The 18398-nt window shown below is 47.6% G+C and overlaps 1 protein-coding gene across 13 annotated transcripts in view; it reads left to right on the top strand.

The window, feature by feature from the left end:
* Positions 1 to 18398, top strand: part of syne1a (spectrin repeat containing, nuclear envelope 1a) — a 96330-nt gene that overhangs the window by 53567 nt on the left and 24365 nt on the right. For all 13 annotated transcript variants that reach the window (XM_019894946.1, XM_019894943.1, XM_019894945.1 and 10 more), the window contains 25 exons: positions 2241 to 2567; positions 3210 to 3362; positions 3461 to 3628; positions 3939 to 4115; positions 5408 to 5554; positions 5659 to 5784; positions 5952 to 6128; positions 6283 to 6548; positions 6689 to 6845; positions 6935 to 7333; positions 7546 to 9153; positions 9280 to 9608; positions 9828 to 9972; positions 10052 to 10270; positions 11018 to 11304; positions 11440 to 11605; positions 11701 to 11856; positions 11933 to 12085; positions 12324 to 12506; positions 12883 to 13020; positions 13356 to 13541; positions 14714 to 14836; positions 14912 to 15094; positions 15656 to 15799; positions 17215 to 17424. In XM_019894946.1, the coding sequence (XP_019750505.1) occupies positions 2241 to 2567; positions 3210 to 3362; positions 3461 to 3628; positions 3939 to 4115; positions 5408 to 5554; positions 5659 to 5784; positions 5952 to 6128; positions 6283 to 6548; positions 6689 to 6845; positions 6935 to 7333; positions 7546 to 9153; positions 9280 to 9608; positions 9828 to 9972; positions 10052 to 10270; positions 11018 to 11304; positions 11440 to 11605; positions 11701 to 11856; positions 11933 to 12085; positions 12324 to 12506; positions 12883 to 13020; positions 13356 to 13541; positions 14714 to 14836; positions 14912 to 15094; positions 15656 to 15799; positions 17215 to 17424 (6327 nt within the window). The remainder of the gene's footprint in view (positions 1 to 2240; positions 2568 to 3209; positions 3363 to 3460; positions 3629 to 3938; positions 4116 to 5407; positions 5555 to 5658; positions 5785 to 5951; positions 6129 to 6282; positions 6549 to 6688; positions 6846 to 6934; positions 7334 to 7545; positions 9154 to 9279; positions 9609 to 9827; positions 9973 to 10051; positions 10271 to 11017; positions 11305 to 11439; positions 11606 to 11700; positions 11857 to 11932; positions 12086 to 12323; positions 12507 to 12882; positions 13021 to 13355; positions 13542 to 14713; positions 14837 to 14911; positions 15095 to 15655; positions 15800 to 17214; positions 17425 to 18398) is intronic.

The raw sequence follows: 18398 nt of genomic DNA, 5'->3' as shown, positions 1-18398 counted from the left end.
GGGGGGGGGGGGGTTAATTAACAACTGCCATTTTATATCTTACACTGAATTCAAGATTTCTTCATTTTCATTGTCAGATACATATTCCACAAAATTATTATTATTATTTTTTTTTTTTTGGCAGGATTGTTTGTGGTGCATCACGTCAACGTTGAAGAGTAGTCGGTCATGTAGTTGACTATCAATTTTAATTTAAGAGGAGTATATTGTATATGTTAGAATATGTTTTATATTAGTGTGCATATTTGCAGGTTTTCAAGCTCTATTGCTCACAATGTAGCTGCTGGCTTCAGGTTCTAAAGCCCATGGTGGGAATGTTTTGAGAACGAGGTAACACAGCACCACAGTATATTTGCTTGGATAACACTTTTTTTTTTTTTTTGGCAGCCTCAGCATGCTTGGCCAAGAAAAAAGTGTGTTCTTTCGTCTTTTTTTTTTTTTTAAACACGTATTCTTTTTGCTTTTTTGCCCAAATGGCAATTTTTGACAAGTAGCTCTCCTGCATAAAAAAAAAAACAGCTTGCTTTTCCAAGATGTCAAATAGTTTCTATCATCACTGTGTGTGTGTGTGTGTGTGTGTGTGTGTGTGTGTGTGTGTGTGTGTGTATCGATCCTTTGTCATTACAAAGACAAACCGGATGCTGCTTTTGTTAGCTGTTAGCAGGGTGTGACGCCCCGCTGTGATGACGAGGATGAAGAAGAAGCCCCGGGTGTCAGCATCCTGCTGGCTCAGACTTCTATAATTGATGGGCCGCTTCAGCACACTGCTCTCGTGTCCGCAGTAGTATAGCGAAGCATCTCAGGCAAACTACCCCGCTTGCGCAATTTCTTAACTATGTCGGCTACGTGGTGCGTCTCCCGAGCTCTGTCGTTTTCCTCGTGCGAGATCGATTGAGAGCTTCTGACACATGTCCGTTCACCAACTTAAGTCATTCCCCTGCAGTGTCTGCGATGATTATGCATCGACACAAAGCAGTCAATAGCTACGCCAAGGGTGATTAGTTGGATTTGTACTTTGGTTGAGGTTTGACTTGACATTGCTGTCAAAGAGCTTGTGTGTGGACACGCGTAAGAAGTGTACTGGGGCTTCCCTGCTGTCAATGTACATTATTAGGCATAAGCAGTACTATTACATTGTGTGTATGTATTTTTGTTACTTTGTTACAACATACATGTTTTTGTCATATCATAGCATCTTTTTAAACATTTTTTATTAACTCATTCACTCCCAAAGACGTTTTTAAACGTCTTTTCAGACTTGGTCCAGAATTGGCTGGTACTGAATGAGTTGAGGATTGTTTGGATTCCATTCAAAATGAAAGGTTAACATCTTTCCAGGTACAATCACAATCCCCATCAAACAAAACAAAACAAAAATCCCCATTCCAAAATGTATTGATTTTTGACATTGCCTGTACATATTTCTATAATTAATGCAATATTTCAAGTAGTGGATTACAGTGACTGCAGACAAATGTTGACCGAATGCTTGTCACACAAACAAGGGAGTACACATTGAATAATTAATATGAGCATGATGGAGGAGCGTTTTAACAGCCCAAAGGGTGCCCCGGTGTGCAGCTCCTCATAAATAATGTTCAGCAGACTGTAATGTCTGTTACTTTATCAGGCGTTAATGAAGCAGTATGGATCCTAAACACACCATAGGGACTTAAGAACATTTTCGAGCGGTCCAGACAAACGGCGGGCGGCTTCGAGAGGAATTTGGAGTCGGCATTCTGTAACACAGGTGGCTGAGTCAACCTCAAATGGCAATTACGCTCTTGTTTCTTGTTTGACTTCCAAGTCCTATTAAAGCAAACCATGTGTTGGTTGTCTTATTAAGACGGGATAGAAGTAGCTCAGGTAGGTCACTGGAAAGACGGAGGGGGTAATGGTGAGACGCAAACGTGGACGTGCGCCGGCAGGCACGTCACATGGTTAAGATAGATAGATGTCTCGTCGAGCTGAGCTCGTAATCGAGCCATAACGAAAGCTCGATGGCGCCCCATCGAGCTTGTGTTGCTGTTTCCCTGGAAACCCCCCGCAGCAGCTTCTTCCTGTTAGGGCTCTTATAATTGACTCCTCCTTCCATATTATTCTTTTTGACAATGTGTTCTTAGAAACTGAGTTTTTGTGTTTTTTCAAATAGTGTTGTGAGTATATTTCGAAACGTATGACATTGTTGAAAATGTTCAGTTCTGGAAAAATATGTATTTCTGCCCTGTTTGATCACACAGAGTCTACAAGCAGAGCTCCACCATGGCCACAGCTTCCTGAAGTCCTTGAGGGAACGGGCCGAGCAGGCTGCGAACTTCCTGAGCGAGGCCGGAGCCGAGAGTCTCGGAGTGGAGGTGGAGGCGCGTCTTTCCCAGCTGGAGGAACTGGCGGGCTGGCTGAGGACCGAACACAGCTTCCTGGAGCGTGCCTCGCTATTGGCGAAGGAGTTCCAGGAGCGCTATAAGGCCCAGGCCCAGTGGCTGGGGGAGACGAAGGCTTTGCTGTGCTCGCCTCCGGAACCCAAAGCCGACCTTTACCAACGGAGGGTACAGCTTACGAAGTACAAGGTGAAATTGCTGATTTTACATTTTTGAAAAGTTTGTTTCTAAATACAGTATATGTGTGAAGATTAAAACTGTTGCATCCAGTTCTCCGTGGTGGAGATTGAGCATTCAACAGTTTTTCACCATTTCAGTTTTCCAGAATTTTGGGGGCGTGGCTAAACATGGCCCAAGTGTGTCACCAGGTCCCGGCACGAGTTGCCTCTCCCTCACTATAAAAGAACTTGGTGTAGCGGCCGCTGTAGAGTGCACTATCGTTGTTCTTGAGTGAGTGCATGTCACGCAGAGAAAGGCAGAATAGCGTTTTTTGGTGGGCAGGGCTTGTTATGAAGTCTGATTTGACAGCCAACGCATGGACCAAGGCTGTGATGTGACGTGGTTGCTTTGGAGTGCCTCGTTGTTGGCCGTGAGACGACACTTTTGCGGAAGGAAATGCTGTAATGCCACAACAGGAATGTGAAGTTGTACACCCATGAAGCCCCATTGTGCTGAAGGCAATTTATGTCATGCTGGCGCTCATGTCATCACACATTGAATTATCTGATTGTGGTTAGTGCATGAAATCACATTTCTTTGGGTTCTCTGTAAATGCCTGATGTGTCGAGGTTGTCTGCGGTAAGACTATTGACTGTTTTGTTTGCCCTCCAGACTCTGCTGCAGACGGTTCAGTCCCACGATGGCTCCATCAGGTCGGTGGTAGAGAAAGGCGACGCTCTGCTGGCATCCGTCCATTACCCCTCGGTCCGAGACAAAATGAACAGGCTGCAAAAGGACTACACTGACCTCTGTAACATGGCCATGGTATGCAAAAAAAATATATGAAACGATGTTGAATATAAGATCTTTCAGCTTGACTATTCATCTGGATCACGTGCGCTTATTGCGGTCTTGTCGCTTAGGCTCACGTGACGCAACTGGAGGGCCAAGTGAAGGAGCAGGAAGCGTACCTCAACGAACTGCAGGAGGTGGAGCGCTGGCTGCTACAGATGTCCAGTAGGATGGTGACGCCCGACCCCAGCGTGAGCCGCAGCCTGGAGGCAGCCACTCAACAACTAGCCAGGCACAAGGTGACCACCAGGACTTTTTTCCCTATATACACACCGATGATAGTAATCCCCACCATTTTCACAATTCACTTTTCACACATTCGCCTATTTTTGAGCGCTTTCCGAAAGACCCCAAAATGCCGCCTAAGCCCTCCCAAAATGAACGTGATCTTCGCAGATCCCCTCATGCACGCCTAATAGCCTGCGAGACCACCTCGTGTGCCATCAGTCTGTCGGGACCTCCCGCGTCGCTGACCCATTTTGAACATCCCAACGTTGCGCCGCGACGCCGGCCCCGACGCTACCCGATGTCTCCTTTTGTCCTTCGCAGGCCATCATGGAGGAGATAGCGGGCGTTGAGGAGCGCTTGGCAAGCTTGAAGCAGTGCGGGCACCACCTGGCGAACGGCTGCGACGAGCGCGTGCAGAGTCGGCTGAGACAGCAGGTCCATGCGCACCAGCAAGGCATCAGAGACAGCTACTCTGCCATCTGCAGCACGGCGCAGAGGGTGAGTAAGACGGGAGGAAGGGCTTTGAAGCAAACAAATACATTTTATATACACGGCCTTTTTTTCCACAGCAGCGATTTTATTCTTACAGGCTTGTGTGTTTTGGGTGTATGTCATAAAAAATGTCAGGAAACGCTGACTAGAACAGCTGAACTTTATTTGGGGTCCATCACGGCCACTTTCCATAGTGGAAGGTGTGTGTGCGGACTCCCATTTCACATGAGTTAGAATGTGCAGAATGCAACCACATCATGGGTAATAGTGGGTGTGAACACTCGCGCAACCACATTGTTTCAAATTTACAATTGTGAGTTGTACAGTTGTGTTTAGTATTTCTCACAAAAAACCTGGCATTTGAATCGGGATGTTAACGTTTACTCTGTACGTGGCAAATAAGGCCGCACGCGGATGCAGAGTCACACTCGGCTAACATCAGTGTCAATTCAGCGGAGCCGCCAAAACAAGCACTTAATCCTAACCCAATGCGACACTTAAACCGTCTCTTGACGATGCTCCTTCACCGCCAGCAGGGAGGCCACAACGCCGGCTGACAGTAACCGCACCGAGATGAAACCAGCCAGCCAAAGTCGCTAACTCTATCTGGCCATATTAATCCCCGTATATCCCCTGTCAACTCCACAGTTTTCATGCTTGCGCCAAATGACGGCAACTGTTCAACGGCACCATAATCCAGCGCCACTCTGCCGTTTTGGCAACTTCCACTCTGTCATCATTACTGACCTCCCCAGACGCCACCACTACCGTTGTTGGGTTGTTTTTTTTTTTTTTTTCCCCCCCCGAACACCAATCTGGCATTGTGTGATCCAGCCACACTGCTGGCTTCTCCTCAATTTGTAAACCCTCCCAACCATTTTATCTGCCAAATGCGTTCCCGACGTCAGCTCTAATATCCTGCCTGCCACTTGCCACATTGCCAGCTTTGGAGCCTTTGCCAAAAAAATTCCAGGCAGTGTGCCAATGCATCCTGTCCCCCCTCCCACTTTCTTTCTTTCTTTCTTTCTTGTCAATCAGACATGGCTGTTTATGAGGATATGGACGCCTCCACATTCAACACCTGTCAAATAAGATGCTGCACGTCCTTTTTTTAAAAAATAATTTTATCATTTAAATGGAGAGTTAGTAGCCTCCCTTGACTAATTCCTCCCCCGAAACAAAGCCGCGTCCCTCAATTACATACACAAGATATAATGTGCACTGTAAACGTAAGTCGCAAACTTTTTTTGTAATAGAGCCTCCATTAAATGTAGTTTTTTTCCTGAAATGATTTCTAGGTATATCAGAGTCTGAACCATGAGCTACAGAGACATGTCAGTCTCCAAGACACTTTGCAGCAGTGCAAGACTTGGCTGACGTCCGCCTACCAGGAGCCAGAAACTCCCGCACTAACCCCTCTCAGCCTGGAGGAGGCCCTTCAGCAGGTCGGGAACACATCTCTCTGTCTTAATTGAGGAATCAGTTCACGAATGAAGTCTCTCTCAAAAGATTGCGCGACCGTTGAGTGACTATGAACTTGTTTGGCCAGGTGAAGCAGGAGCGGGCCCTCCAGGAGCAGGCCAGTACTTACCTTCAACTTGTGTGCTCCTCCTGCGACCTCTCACTTCTTCCGGTACAGGAGGTGGCTACTGCCATCCAGCAGGTCAAACTCCAGGTTTGTGGCTTCACAAAAAAACATATTTTAGATTTAAAGGTCGTGGTTCACAGCCTTCCTCGAGCCCCAAAGGCATAACATTGAAATGAGACTTTTAAAAACTGGTTTTGGCAAGACAACAAAAATATGCTGTATAAAGTGTAAACTATGGTTCCTTTTGTACACAGATCGATGAGCGCAGGCTGCTCTGCGAGAAGATCACAGACAGCTGGAGGGGCGTCGAGGAGCACAAGACAGATCTGGAGGTGCAGCTTAGAGAAACTGAGCAGCAACTTGAGAACCTCATCAGATGTCCATCAGAGCTCGAGCCCAGAATTGCACAGAACCAGCTGGACAAAGCACAGGTGTGCATTTCTGCTTAACTGCTAATGATGTTGAACAGTTTTTGAATAACCATCAGAGGAGGAAAAGTTTTTCTTCTACGCCATAAATATGAAACTGCGGACCGTTTTTGGTTTTTGGTACTGTCGTAAAGTTACAACAATCAATCTTTCGCAGGAGTTCCTCCAGCAGGTGAGGGAGAGGCAGTCCGAGGTAAGCCGCTTGATCGAGACCATCGAGCGGCTGACGGATGGACAGGACTGCGCCGCCACGCAGGACGCGAAGAAGCTGCGCGGGATCTCGATGGAGATGGCTCATCGTGCCGAGGAGCTGGAGGCGGAGCGAGGGGAGGACATGCAGTGCAGCGGCGAGTACCAGGAGAGCGTGGCTGCCGTCGAGGAGCTTTTCCATCAAGTGTCCAGGGAGTGGGACTACCTCGCGAGGTACCAACCACATAACTCTTGCGTCTTACTCACTGTACTGTCGTAAATGTTAGTTTCTCAAATGTTCATAATTGCCAATGAAATAAAACTACCATGTGTAAACCTACATGTAATAGAAATTAAAAATTGTCTGTGGACAGGGCTGACACTGAAAGCACAAGGGAGCATCTCGGAGCTCTGAGGAAGTTGTCCAGCGATCTTGTGGAGCAACGCGCAACACTAGAAGATCTCCGCGAGCAGAAACAAGCCATCCTGCCTCGAATAAGCCTGCTGGACAAGGAACTGGTCAAACAACAGGTAGCGTAGCTCCAGTGAGATTCCATTTCAGAACTGTGTCCAATTTTTCAGCTTTTTAAAGCTAATAACTCTCGGTTCACCTTCCGTAGGTGGCTCATCTAGAGCAGCGCTGGGCCCAGCTTGAGTGTCTTATCCAGCAGAAGATCCAGGACTCCTCGCAAACCCTCGAGGATCTGACGCAGGTGGAAACCCAGCTGAGGGACGCCCGCGAGTGGGTGGAAGAGCAACGGCCCACGCTCACCTCGGCACTGAAGACCAGCCCGCCTCCCGACCTGGCCCAGAGTTTCTTGTTCGACCACCTGAGCGTTTGCGTGGAGCTGGAGGCTCAACAGCAGCTCCTCGCTCGAGCGGTGAGCGAGGCGCAGGCCGTGGCCTCCAGGCTGGGGCTGAGTGAGAGGAAATCCCTGCAGGAGCTTGTCAAACAAGTGCAGACTGAACTGGAGGCGTTGGAGGCTCGGGTGACCCAAAGGAGAAAGTATCTCAGCAAGGTAAAATACCTTTTTTTTAAAAGAGTTCATTTTATCCTACGATTGAAATACTGATTAATCTGTCCCAGCGTACAGTAGTCGAAGAGCAAAAAAGTAATTGACACAACTCCAGCTTGTTTAGAATCGTCTATAATAGTTAAAACTGTAAGCTACAATGTAGTTGCTCTACAATGAAGACGCTCAACTCTAAATCTATCATTATCTTTCTCTAGGCCTTCACCGAAAGGACACAGTTCCTTCAGGGTCTTAGCCGTGCCCTCTCTTGGGTAGAAGAACAGGAGAGCAAGGCTCTGATACATGACCACATTGCGCTCCTCCCGGAAGACCTAGCGAAAGAGGCGGCCGCCTGTCGGAACATCCAGAGCGCCCTTCGGGCCTACCAGAGGGAGCTGGCATCTCTCTGGGTTCAAGGTCGGGAACTGGAGAGGGACGCCACGGACAAAGAGCGAGAAGAAACCCTGGCAAAGCTCCAGGAGCTGCAGGCGGTCTTCGAAATGGCCCTCCAGAGAACCAGCCGGCGTGTCACAACCTTGGAAAAAGCCTTGACCTCCAGGAAGTACTTCCAGGTTGACCTGAACAAAACTTGTCAGTGGCTCAGGCAAGCGGAATCCATCACCTTCCCTGAAATCAACCTCAGCGACATTGAGGACAGCTCGCAGATGCAAGAGCATCTTTCCGCCTTTCAAAAAGTTTTGGAGCAAGCGTCGGAGAACGAGAACCTCCTTCTGATAGTGCAGAGGATAGGCCAGGAGATCCTTCCCACTCTAAACGAGATCGACCACTGCTACCTGGACGAGCGGCTCAACGCCCTCCCGCAACAGTACAACAGCATCCTGGCCCTCGCCAAAGAGAAAAAAGACAGGCTCCAGCAATTAATCCTCGAGCGGAAGGAATTCTGCACTTCTTTGGAGGTGACTCGAAACACCGTGGAGAGACTACGGGAGCAGTTTGACAATCTGGAGAAGACGACTATCAGTACAAGTGAAGAGGAGCTTGTTCGCTTAATGAATGACTATCGCAAAATCGGTGAAAGTTTAGAGCACATCGGCAGCGCAGTACGAGAAGTTCACGGTAAAAACGAGGGCTTTCTCTGTCTGGGCCACGCGTTCAGAGTTGAGGAAACACGTCAACTGCTCCATCTTCACAGTATGTTAAAAAGTGGAACCAGTAAGACTCTTAAACATTTGGATGAGGCCTTAAAAACATTAGCGGAGCATAACATATTATTGAACGGCTTTGACCAGCAACTTCAGTCCACCAAAGACAATCTGAATACACTCAGGTTGGACAAAGAAATGAATCTCATCGATAAAATTGCATCTCTTTACGCCTTACTCGAACGTCTGGGTGCTGTTTCCTCTCAGGCCAACGAACGTAGCCAACAAATGGACGACAATCTCGGCTTGAGGTTTGACCCGGCCGCCTTGCGGGAAATGACAGCCCGGCATGAATCGCTGCAGTCTTTACGCTCGGATGTGCAACGCTGTGTCGAAGAAAACCAAAATGACATCACGCAATGCGACGACCTTATGAGAGAAACGGAAAAGACGTCAGAATGGCTGAATGCTGTAAAAGAGACTCTGAGGGAACCACTGAGCTTAACAGAAGCCAAAGTTGTGAAGGTGCAGGAGAAAATGCGCAAAGTGAGCGTCGCGGAAGGAGAAGCGCAGAGTAGATTGAAGATAATCGATGCCTTGTTTCGTCGAGAGGAGCAAATGTTTCACAGCAGAAAGGAAACTATTCCAGTCCATGTTGCGCAGAAACTGGAGGAGCTGAGGACACTGGCAGCTGAAGTCCAAAAGGAAATTAGCATCAAACAGGTAAGTCAGTTCATTTTATGCTGGCGTTGCTTTTCCCACTGGTTGGTCGATTGCTGTGAGCACTCTGAAATCACTCTGCCAGCCGTCTACTATTGGATGCATCTTCTCATCATCTGCATATCATAGGTGACACTGGATCAAGCTCTAAGTCTGGTCCGGAGGTATCGCTCATCGCTGCAGTCCATGCAGAAATGTCTGGATTGCGCAGCTGATTTCCTTCAGCGTACGACCGTAGTCGGCATGGAGCTCAAGCATAACGCGGACCGGATACCGAACCTGGAAGAAATCAACACTCAGGAGAAGAACCTCATGGCTGTCTTGGAGGAGATGATGACTCGGGAGCTCCTTGAGGACACTCGGGTGATGAGCGAACTCAGAGGAGAAATTGAAGCCGCGCAACGGAGGAGCACGGAAATCAGACAGCAGATGGAGGCCAGCAGGGAAGTCCACGAAAGGTGACGATTTACTCATCTGTCCATTAGCGTAGCTTATTCTCTGACTACTAATAGTCTATTACAAAAATTTACATCATCTATCTAGGCTACAATACTCGAGATAATCTGTGATTGAAAATTTAGCTTGATTGTTTTTGCAAAAGCAGCAATTCATAGAGACAAATTTTGTGCGGAGCGAATGTACTTCTGCCACTTCTTTTATTATTATTTTATTTTTAGATGTGCATCTCTCTGGGCTTCATTCCAACACGAAAGAGAGAGTCTTGTCGATCAGATGAATGACGCAGAAAGCAAGATGGCCATGTTCACCACGGCGAAAGCTGACAATCTCCAGCAGGCGGAAGACAAGTGTGACCGATACAAGGTGGGAGACACACATTTAAGAGATCTTAAGAGATACTAAGACAAGTGCCGATGTGTTGTTTTTTTTTTTCCTGCCGCAGCCTTTGGTCACTCAGGCCGACCTGCAGGAATTAACCCTCAACTCTCTGAAGGAGAAGGCAGTCGAGTTAGAACGGCTCGTCGCCGACACCGACGTGGCCGTGATCACTTGTGCGCTCTCGTCGTTATGGCGACGCTGGAGTAGGCTTCGCGGCGTGGCAAGAGCCCAGGAGAGGGCTCTGGAGGACACTGCGCAGGAATGGAGAAACATCACAGAGAAGGTCAGGATGATATCCAGTCGCTGGGCAAAATTATTGGGAATGCTTAGAAATGGGAAGAGAGAAAAAAAAAAGGTTCCCGCTCTAAAATTCTGGCAACTTCAGCTGATGTAGAAGTGGAGCAGGTTAACATTTTTCTGTATTTTTCGCAAGCTGCTGCTGCCTCTCCCTGTAAAGGCTTCTTCATACTGATTTGGGTCAAACAGCGGCAAAACCGGTTGCTGGTCTGTGATGTAACTCCAGGCTCCGGGCCAGTCGTTTCCAACGCATATCACGCGGCCTCCCTTTTGAACGTGAACATGTCAGCCGTCAAGAATTCCCACAAAGCCCCGCGGCCTAAAAGGGAAATGAGGTCAAAATGAGGGGGGACAGCTCCTTCCTGACATGTGGCACTTTTCTGTTGTCCCTCGCTTGTCTATGAGCTCTTTGTTGAAATAGTCATGATGTCATTCCATGCACCGAGTCCAAGCTGTGAACTTCCCACTATCAACCGCGTGTGCCACACTCGACAGCACTAACTGAAATCAAGCGATTGCATTGACTTGTGATGAGTCTCTCACATCCCACGGGAGGATTTTTGCCCCACTTTTCTTCACAGAATTGTGAACTGAACTTCCCATCTAACATCATATCACAATTGTATTCACTCGTTTTGCCTGGCTTGATTTGCACCGTTAAATTTTTACTGAACATGAAAAAGAAATGAGAGCATGGACGTTAAGTTTGACATCTGTTTTACATGGTCCTCAGATGGACAAAGTCCGCTCTGTCTCGATGGACCTCCGCCGCCGCATCCCCGACAGCACCGTGGAGAAGGCGGCCACCAGGGCGGCGCTCCAGACCCTCCTGGAGTACCATGACTCTTTCGTCTTGGAGGTGGAAAGGGAGCAGTCGATCCTGGCTCTGCTCGCTCAGCACATCCACCGCCTGAGAGGAGATGAGGATCAGGAAGTAGCATTGCAGAGGAAGATTGAGAATGGCCACCAGGAATCACAGTGCATGCGAGAGATCAAATGCTTACAAGAACAGTATGAAAGGTGGGTGTTGCTTTGAAATGGATTCGTATCCCAGGCATAGATGGCGCACATAATTCTTATTTTTATTATTTATTCATGGATGCAAATGAACTTCGTTTGACTTGAAAATGGTGTCCCCTCTTTTGTCTTTTCAAGCCTCGTGTCTCAGGTTCGGGGCAGCAGGGTGCAGGTGCAACAGGAGTTGAGAGAAAGAGAAGAGGTGGAGAGGGAGCTCAGCTCGGTCAAAGATTGGATTCAAGACACTCGAGGCTTGCTCCTGAGCCCCACCGCGGACCTCGACACGCTGTTACAAGAGCTGGAGGTGCTGTCCAATTGTCCAAGCATGCACACACAATATCGTCAGGAAGCAATGTGTTTCACACCCATTTTTATTTTTATTTTTTTGCGACGTCGCAGACCGCTCACGGCGGGGTCATCAGCAGACGTCAGAGCGTGGAGCGCATGACGGAGATGCAGCAGTCCAAGTACCACGACTTGCAGGCCGGTCTCCCGTCGGAGCTCAGCATGCAGCTGGCTGAGGTGACCCTGGCTCTGGGCTCCGCTGAAGACCAGGTGAGCATCTCGACCGGGCCACACGTAATACTGGAATATTCGCTGCAGTAGTTTACCTTCTATCCTGGTGCTCCAGGTCCAAGCCAGAGAACGGGAGGTGCAGCAGACGCGAGACGTGAAGGAGGACTTCAGCTGCAGACTGAAGGACATGGAGAGCAAGCTGAAGAGCATCACGTTGAGGTTTGAAATCAAGGGCGCCAGTCTGGAGGAGGCCAAAGAGGAGAACAGGGTAATCAACCTGACCGATTGAATAATTAGCAACTCATTAACCCCTGTTAAATTAGCTTTCTATTGGGCAGATGTTAAGGTTAATGAGTGTCAAAAGTTGGCACAAAGTGGACTCTGCCTTCAAATGGAATCCACTTTGTTGTAACCCCCGCCCCCCCACCACCCATATATTTGTGCTTCACAATTCTCAAATTCACCTCTTCCCGTGAGGGCATCACAAATCCCCTTTCCATCCGCAGATTCTCCGTGAGGAGTGCGAGTGTTGCGCTCACACCTTGGCCGAGCTAGCGGTTGCCGTGCAGGAGTTCGGCGAGCAGAATCCCCTGCTGTGCAAGCAGCTGGGTGACGTCGTGGCCAAAATGGCCGAAGCACAGCGTCATGTCACGCAGCAGGTCCAGGACAGAAGCAACAGACTAAAAAGGGTCAGTGCTAGAAATCTTTTCAATGACGACCCAACACAATGTGATGACTGACTTAAACCGAGCAATAACACCGAAGTACCACCAGATGGCGCCAAATTAACGCAGCGAATGGCGGAATGTCTCAGTGATAAATGGAGGATAAATTGCAAAATAAATTAGCCAATGTGGGAATTTGTGAATGCTGAACCTTGAATATGAGGGGGTGTCTGCAACAAGAGTGACTCCAACCACAGTAATCTCCACGCATCGTTGCAGTTCAAATTTCTTCTTTGTTTTCGCACACTTTTCCTGTCAAGATTATTCTTATTTTGATGTCTTAATTTGAATTAATCCTACTGTACATTCTCCTCCGTCTTGTCCTTATAACCCCGAGCAGGCAGAGAAGCAGCTGGCAGACTATCAAAGCGTGAAGGAATTTATTTTGAGTTGGGTGGAAAAAGCGGAGTCTCTCCTCTCTGGTAGCGTTGTCTGGAGTCCAATATCGCAGCTACAAGAGCAAATTCGAGCATATCAGGTAAGTCTTAATTATTTTTACTGGATGCCTTTACAGCTTTATTATATTTTGCCAATTAAAAAAAAACTTTCAATTATATTTTGTAATTGCTTTTTTCATCTGTTTCCAAAAAAATCCCAGTATATGAATGTTTGAAATGCATTCCGTTTCTGAAACCCCTAATCACTTTGCCAAAACAAACAACAGACATATGTGCAGCTAATTGGAGTCCCTGACTCTCATTTCTTGCTGAATGTCAGCTTGAACAGCGTTCAGCACCCTTAATTAGTGCCATTTGACAGCCCGAGAAGTCTCCTCCCATTCTCTCATGTAATTTACGCTTCTGCGGGTGATAGGTGTTGCTGAGGGAGTGTCGCGGTCTCCATGGCGACCTGGAGGCCCTGGCAGAGTGGGAGGCGCAATTGGGGGATGTGCTGGCGACCAAAGGGTGGAGTCAGCAGGTGAAGCAGCTCAGTGCACGCACAGAGGAGCTGCAGCTGGCGGTTAAGACTCGCCTGCAGAATCTTCAGGATGCTGTGAAGGTAAAGGAATGGTCACCACCACCACCAGGCTGACAGGATTGTGATAGCACCCTTGATAGCACGCTTCACCACATGCTGCATCGTGTGAATAGGGAAAATTTATCTTTCACGAAAGTTCAGTCAACACAGCAAAAATTGATTGGCAGTTTTTCTCTTGCTTTTACACAAATTGCCACAAACTGATTGAGAACAGAGCTACATATCAACAGTGCCTCCATGTGGCGCGTGTAGGTACTGCATCCACATGATTGACTGCAGTCATATGTCGAACCCTGCTGGCGGTGAGTCATGTCCCACAAACCTGTCATCCGTACAAGCGACTGTTTACATTTGCTCGTGGCATGTTGGTTTTGTAATGAGACTGCAGACATGCACACGAGCCACCTTTGCCTCACAATAACATTTCTTTTGAGACGCATTAAGAATGAGCAATAACGTATTTTTCAAACACAATTAATAATAGACATTTGTGTGTCTCAATAAAATGCAATTTTGTCACAAACTCAATTGATTTAAATACAGCAGCTGAAATTGCAAAGAGTGTAAAGATCGCCATCCATGTGCAAATAGTTTTTCTCACAATCCCTGAGCAGCTCGTTCAGCGTTCGACGGCATTTGTGAAAATGTCAGTGCCATTAGGATAGAAAAATATTCCATTGATGCTCATTCATTACATCCATGTTGTCAGTTGACCTAATTTTGAGGGTCGGGGGAGACTCATTAATGTTTTTGAATTGAGAAACCTGGCTGATTGAGCAAGCACTGCCCCCTGCAGGCTTGTTGGGAAACAAGCATGACATCTGGATTACGTCTTTCGCTGATGGGCCCATCACTCTGGAACAGGGTCAATCTGGACTCATCAGACCACATGATCTCTTTTCCATTTTCTCCTTTCTATGATCGGTGGCAGACAGAAACCTCTCACCCCTTGAGCCTCACTGGTAAATTGGCTGTCTTTGGGCTGCGCAGCTGTTCAGGTCCAGTCATTTGACCCCTGCGAAACACCGATTTTAGACACACAGGTTATGTCTTCCAAATGCCAGGCAAAGCTACTCATTGGTTTCTGTCAAGACTTTAATTTGTAGTTGTACCAACATGACACAGTTGTTCCTCTATTTATGTCCTGCTTCTGATGGCGTCCAAATTGGCTATCATTCCATTGGTTTCCACAGGACATATCGCACTTGGAAGCCGAGGTGAAGAGTCTCCACGCCACGGTGGACCAGGTCCAAGTCACCCTGGCCTCCCCCGATCTCAACCGGCTCAGCCTGAGAGAGCAACTCACACAGAGACAAGTAAAGACGACAAGCGGCGACACATGTGTGGGTTCTTGTTTAATAAATACTCGCCCGACTCCTCCTCCCCTTCAGCGTTTACTGGCCGAGATGGACGGCTTCAAGCGGCAGGTGACGGCCGTGCAACGGTGCCAGAGCGCCCTCCGACTTCCAGAGGAGGTGGTAGCCGGTCTGGCCGTCTGCCGCGCAGCGCAGAGCCTGCAGCAGGAAACCAGCCAGCTGCAGCACACCACCATCCAGCAGTGCAACATCCTGCAGGTAAAGGCCACTCAGTGGGCATGTTGAGTTTGTATTTTCAGTAAAAAGAATTAAACACGAAGAAAGACCCTCAATTGAAGCCAGAACCCAAATTTGTACGTCAAGTCAAGAGTGCAGTGTATTCTTTATCAATCACTGACCTGTCCTAACATATCATGATTACGATAAATGTGTGCCTGCAGAAAAATTTGTAAAATGGATCCTTTCTGCAAACAGAAGTTGCACTCAGAATATTTGATCGAAAAGTGTCTGTGTGACCCTTGAGAGACGCAATGTGAATCTAAGATATGACTGTGATTATTATTATTAGACTGTTGTCTCACTAAGGTCTATGTCAGGAATATCTGTCTTCTTCTTTTGAGCTCCCTCATAGTGGTATTACCCTCCAATCCCCTTGCTTCTGGGCTGATTTACCTTTAAGCTCATTGTCGTGAAGCTTAGTCATTAGAGGAAGGGTCCTTGGAGACTGGAGAGGACAAATAACTCCAGCGTCACAAACAATTTAGAGTGATAGAGCGCGCGTACGTAAATCAACAATCGATATCATGTGCTGTTGTCCAGGAGGCTGTGGTGCAGTATGAGCAGTATGAGCTGGAGGTGAAGAACCTGCAGAGGTTAATAGAAGACGCCCACCGGATTATTCAGGACCGGCCCGTCTGCACCAGCAACATTCAAGAACTTCAGGCACAGATCCACCATCATGAGGTGAGTTTGTGACTTTGTGTCACGCAAGCATGTAATGCACGTTTTCGCAAATGCGGGAAGAAGTTGAAGAACCAGGAGAAAATTCGCCGAAGCGAGGCGGCGAGACTGCATTGTATGATGAGGCGGATTTTTATACAGCTGGGCTTCACAAGATGAATTATGGTTGTGATTTTTCTCAGTCTGCAACCTCAAAAAGGAGATCAACAGGAAGTGGATTTCCTGCACTATTTTGTCAGCATATGTATACAGGAAATAGGCTGTGCATAGAAACAGTCGCCATACTTGCACAGTCTGGTCTTTATTTTGGTTAGCAAGGTGGATGAATGGTTAGACTCGCCGCCTGAAGAATTTAGTCATACTTTACCCACGCTAAAAATTAACAGGATATACATACTCTTGCAACATGCCGTGTCTGCAATGAAAAAAAAGTAATGTGTGCCTTGATCAAGCCAGCCCGCGGATATTTTGACTTTATCTGATACTGCAGACTCCTGTTCGTCGCAGTGTTTCAAATGCTTCAATTCAACTGCGGTATTGGAGCCCAACTTTGTGCTCCAGAGAAATGACGCTGCGGTTTGCTCCCCCACCCACCCCCTCCCACTGCGGGAACTCAAAACGTAAGGCGGGCGCGCAGAGAAACAAGCTCCCATTCCTGGAAGCGCGCGTTTTGATTTGATGTTATTTTCAGCCTTTTTGCCTTGCCTCGCTTCCCCGGCGACTGAAACCTCCTCCCATCACCGCGGCGCTCTGATGCCTGCGGTTGGCCTCTTAAGCCGAGCGCCTCGCATCGACCGCTGGCCTAGTTAGTCACGTGACCTGATTATATGTGAGTTGACCATCTGCGGCGCTCGGGGTCGAGTAAGAAGAGGAGGTGGGGGCTTGGCCGCCATTCACACTCATACCACAGCTGAAACCTGACACCATCTCTGTCACTCCTCCAAACACTCCTCTCTTCGCCTGCTCCCTTTTGTCAGAAGGAATCTGCCTTGGGGATTGGCAGAGAAGGGAAGAAAGGGGGTAGGCAGACGGTGACATCACTTCCTGTTTTCCCCCTGTACTTTTTTTCGGAGGTTTGAAGGAATTTTTGAATTTGGTTCGCTCTCTCTCGCCGTCTCTCCCAAGCCCAAATCCTTCCTGTTAGCCCGACCGCCGCCTCCGAATCACACGCCTGCTCTCTGCTCTGATTGGCTCAGAGATACAGAGGAGAGAGAGCAGAGCCAGAGCTGTTGTCTTTCCATGCGAACGCTCCAAAAAGCAGAGGTTGGGAAAGGGAGGAGAATGCTCCGTTTGCTCCGCGCACGCCGGCGTCTCATTCAGCGTGCGGACAACTCGCAAAGATTTGCCTTGTGAACCAGGAAGTAGCTGACCCCCCCCGGGGGGGTGGCTTCTCTGTTGCCGTGGGTATGTTATGACAGGAGCTGGCCCAGAAGATCCACGGCTACCAGGAGCAGATCGCCTCTCTCCATTCCAAGTGCAAGATGCTAACGGTGAAGGCCAAGCATGCCACCATGCTGCTGACGGTCAGCGAGGCGGACGGCCTCTCCGACGAGCTGAGTGACGACGACATGCCCGGCGCCGGAGGAGCCGGCGACAAGGAGCTTCCTGCGCACCCCTCGGTCGTCATGGTGAGTGGCAGAGGTCCCTCACACATCTTGGGTGTGTGTGTGTGTCTGTATGTGTGTGTTTCTGTGTGTGTGACGGCATCTTCTACAACAGAAACGTAATTAAAAATGGTGTGTTGTTCCTCAAATGTAGCCCTCTAGTCGACGACAAACATTTTACCAGTTACCTCTATTTATTTACCCGTTATTCTTGTTTAGCTTTATATTTGAATTCATAATGAAACATACAAAAATAAAAAGAGGTCTGCCCAATTTTTTCCCCTTTTTTTACAATCATTTCCGTGAATACAAAGTAAAAATTTTCATGTCTTTTTCACTTGTATGTAGTAAAATTATTCAAAAAAATATTTTGTCAATCATCATTAAACAATTTTGAAATGAAAATACATTCTTTTTTTCCACTTTTGTCTTCTATGGGCATAAATAAATAAATGATGTATGATATACTGTAATATATTATAAAATATAACAATAAAGTTACATATGACAGATACATATTTTGATTTATTCCCATTTAATTCTATAGTTAATTTATACAATATATTTATTCAGCCAATCCCTTTTCCACTGCAGTATGGAAACTCTTGAGTCATACATCAAATAGAGATTTTCTTCTTTTCCTGTGTGCCTTTGTGCGTGTATGTCTGTGTGTGTGTGTGTGTGTGTGCGCGTGTGTGTGTGTGTGTGTGTGTGTGTGTGTGTGTGTGCTCCTGCCTGCGTGTGCACTTTTTTGCTCTTTCATTCATTAGCCTGCTGTGTTTGGAAATCTCATACCACCGTATACATCTCGCATTCCGTGGCCTTGTCACTGCTGTCTGCTCTGTGTTGTGCCAGGAAACAGGATATCACTGTGTGTGTGTGTGTGTGCGTGTGCGTGTGCCTGTAAGCGAGCACACCAGCATGATAGTTCAGTGACTCTAGTCTTCAGGATCATCTTCTTTGTTGACCTAGTGTCCACGTAGCTAAGAACAAACTTT

Source organism: Hippocampus comes, unplaced genomic scaffold (assembly GCF_001891065.2).
Source record: "Hippocampus comes isolate QL1 unplaced genomic scaffold, H_comes_QL1_v1.1 scaffold8, whole genome shotgun sequence".
NCBI classification, from domain to species: Eukaryota; Metazoa; Chordata; class Actinopteri; order Syngnathiformes; family Syngnathidae; genus Hippocampus; species Hippocampus comes.
The sequence above is the reverse complement of the archived record's forward strand: the minus strand, read 5'-3'. Positions and strand labels throughout refer to the sequence as shown.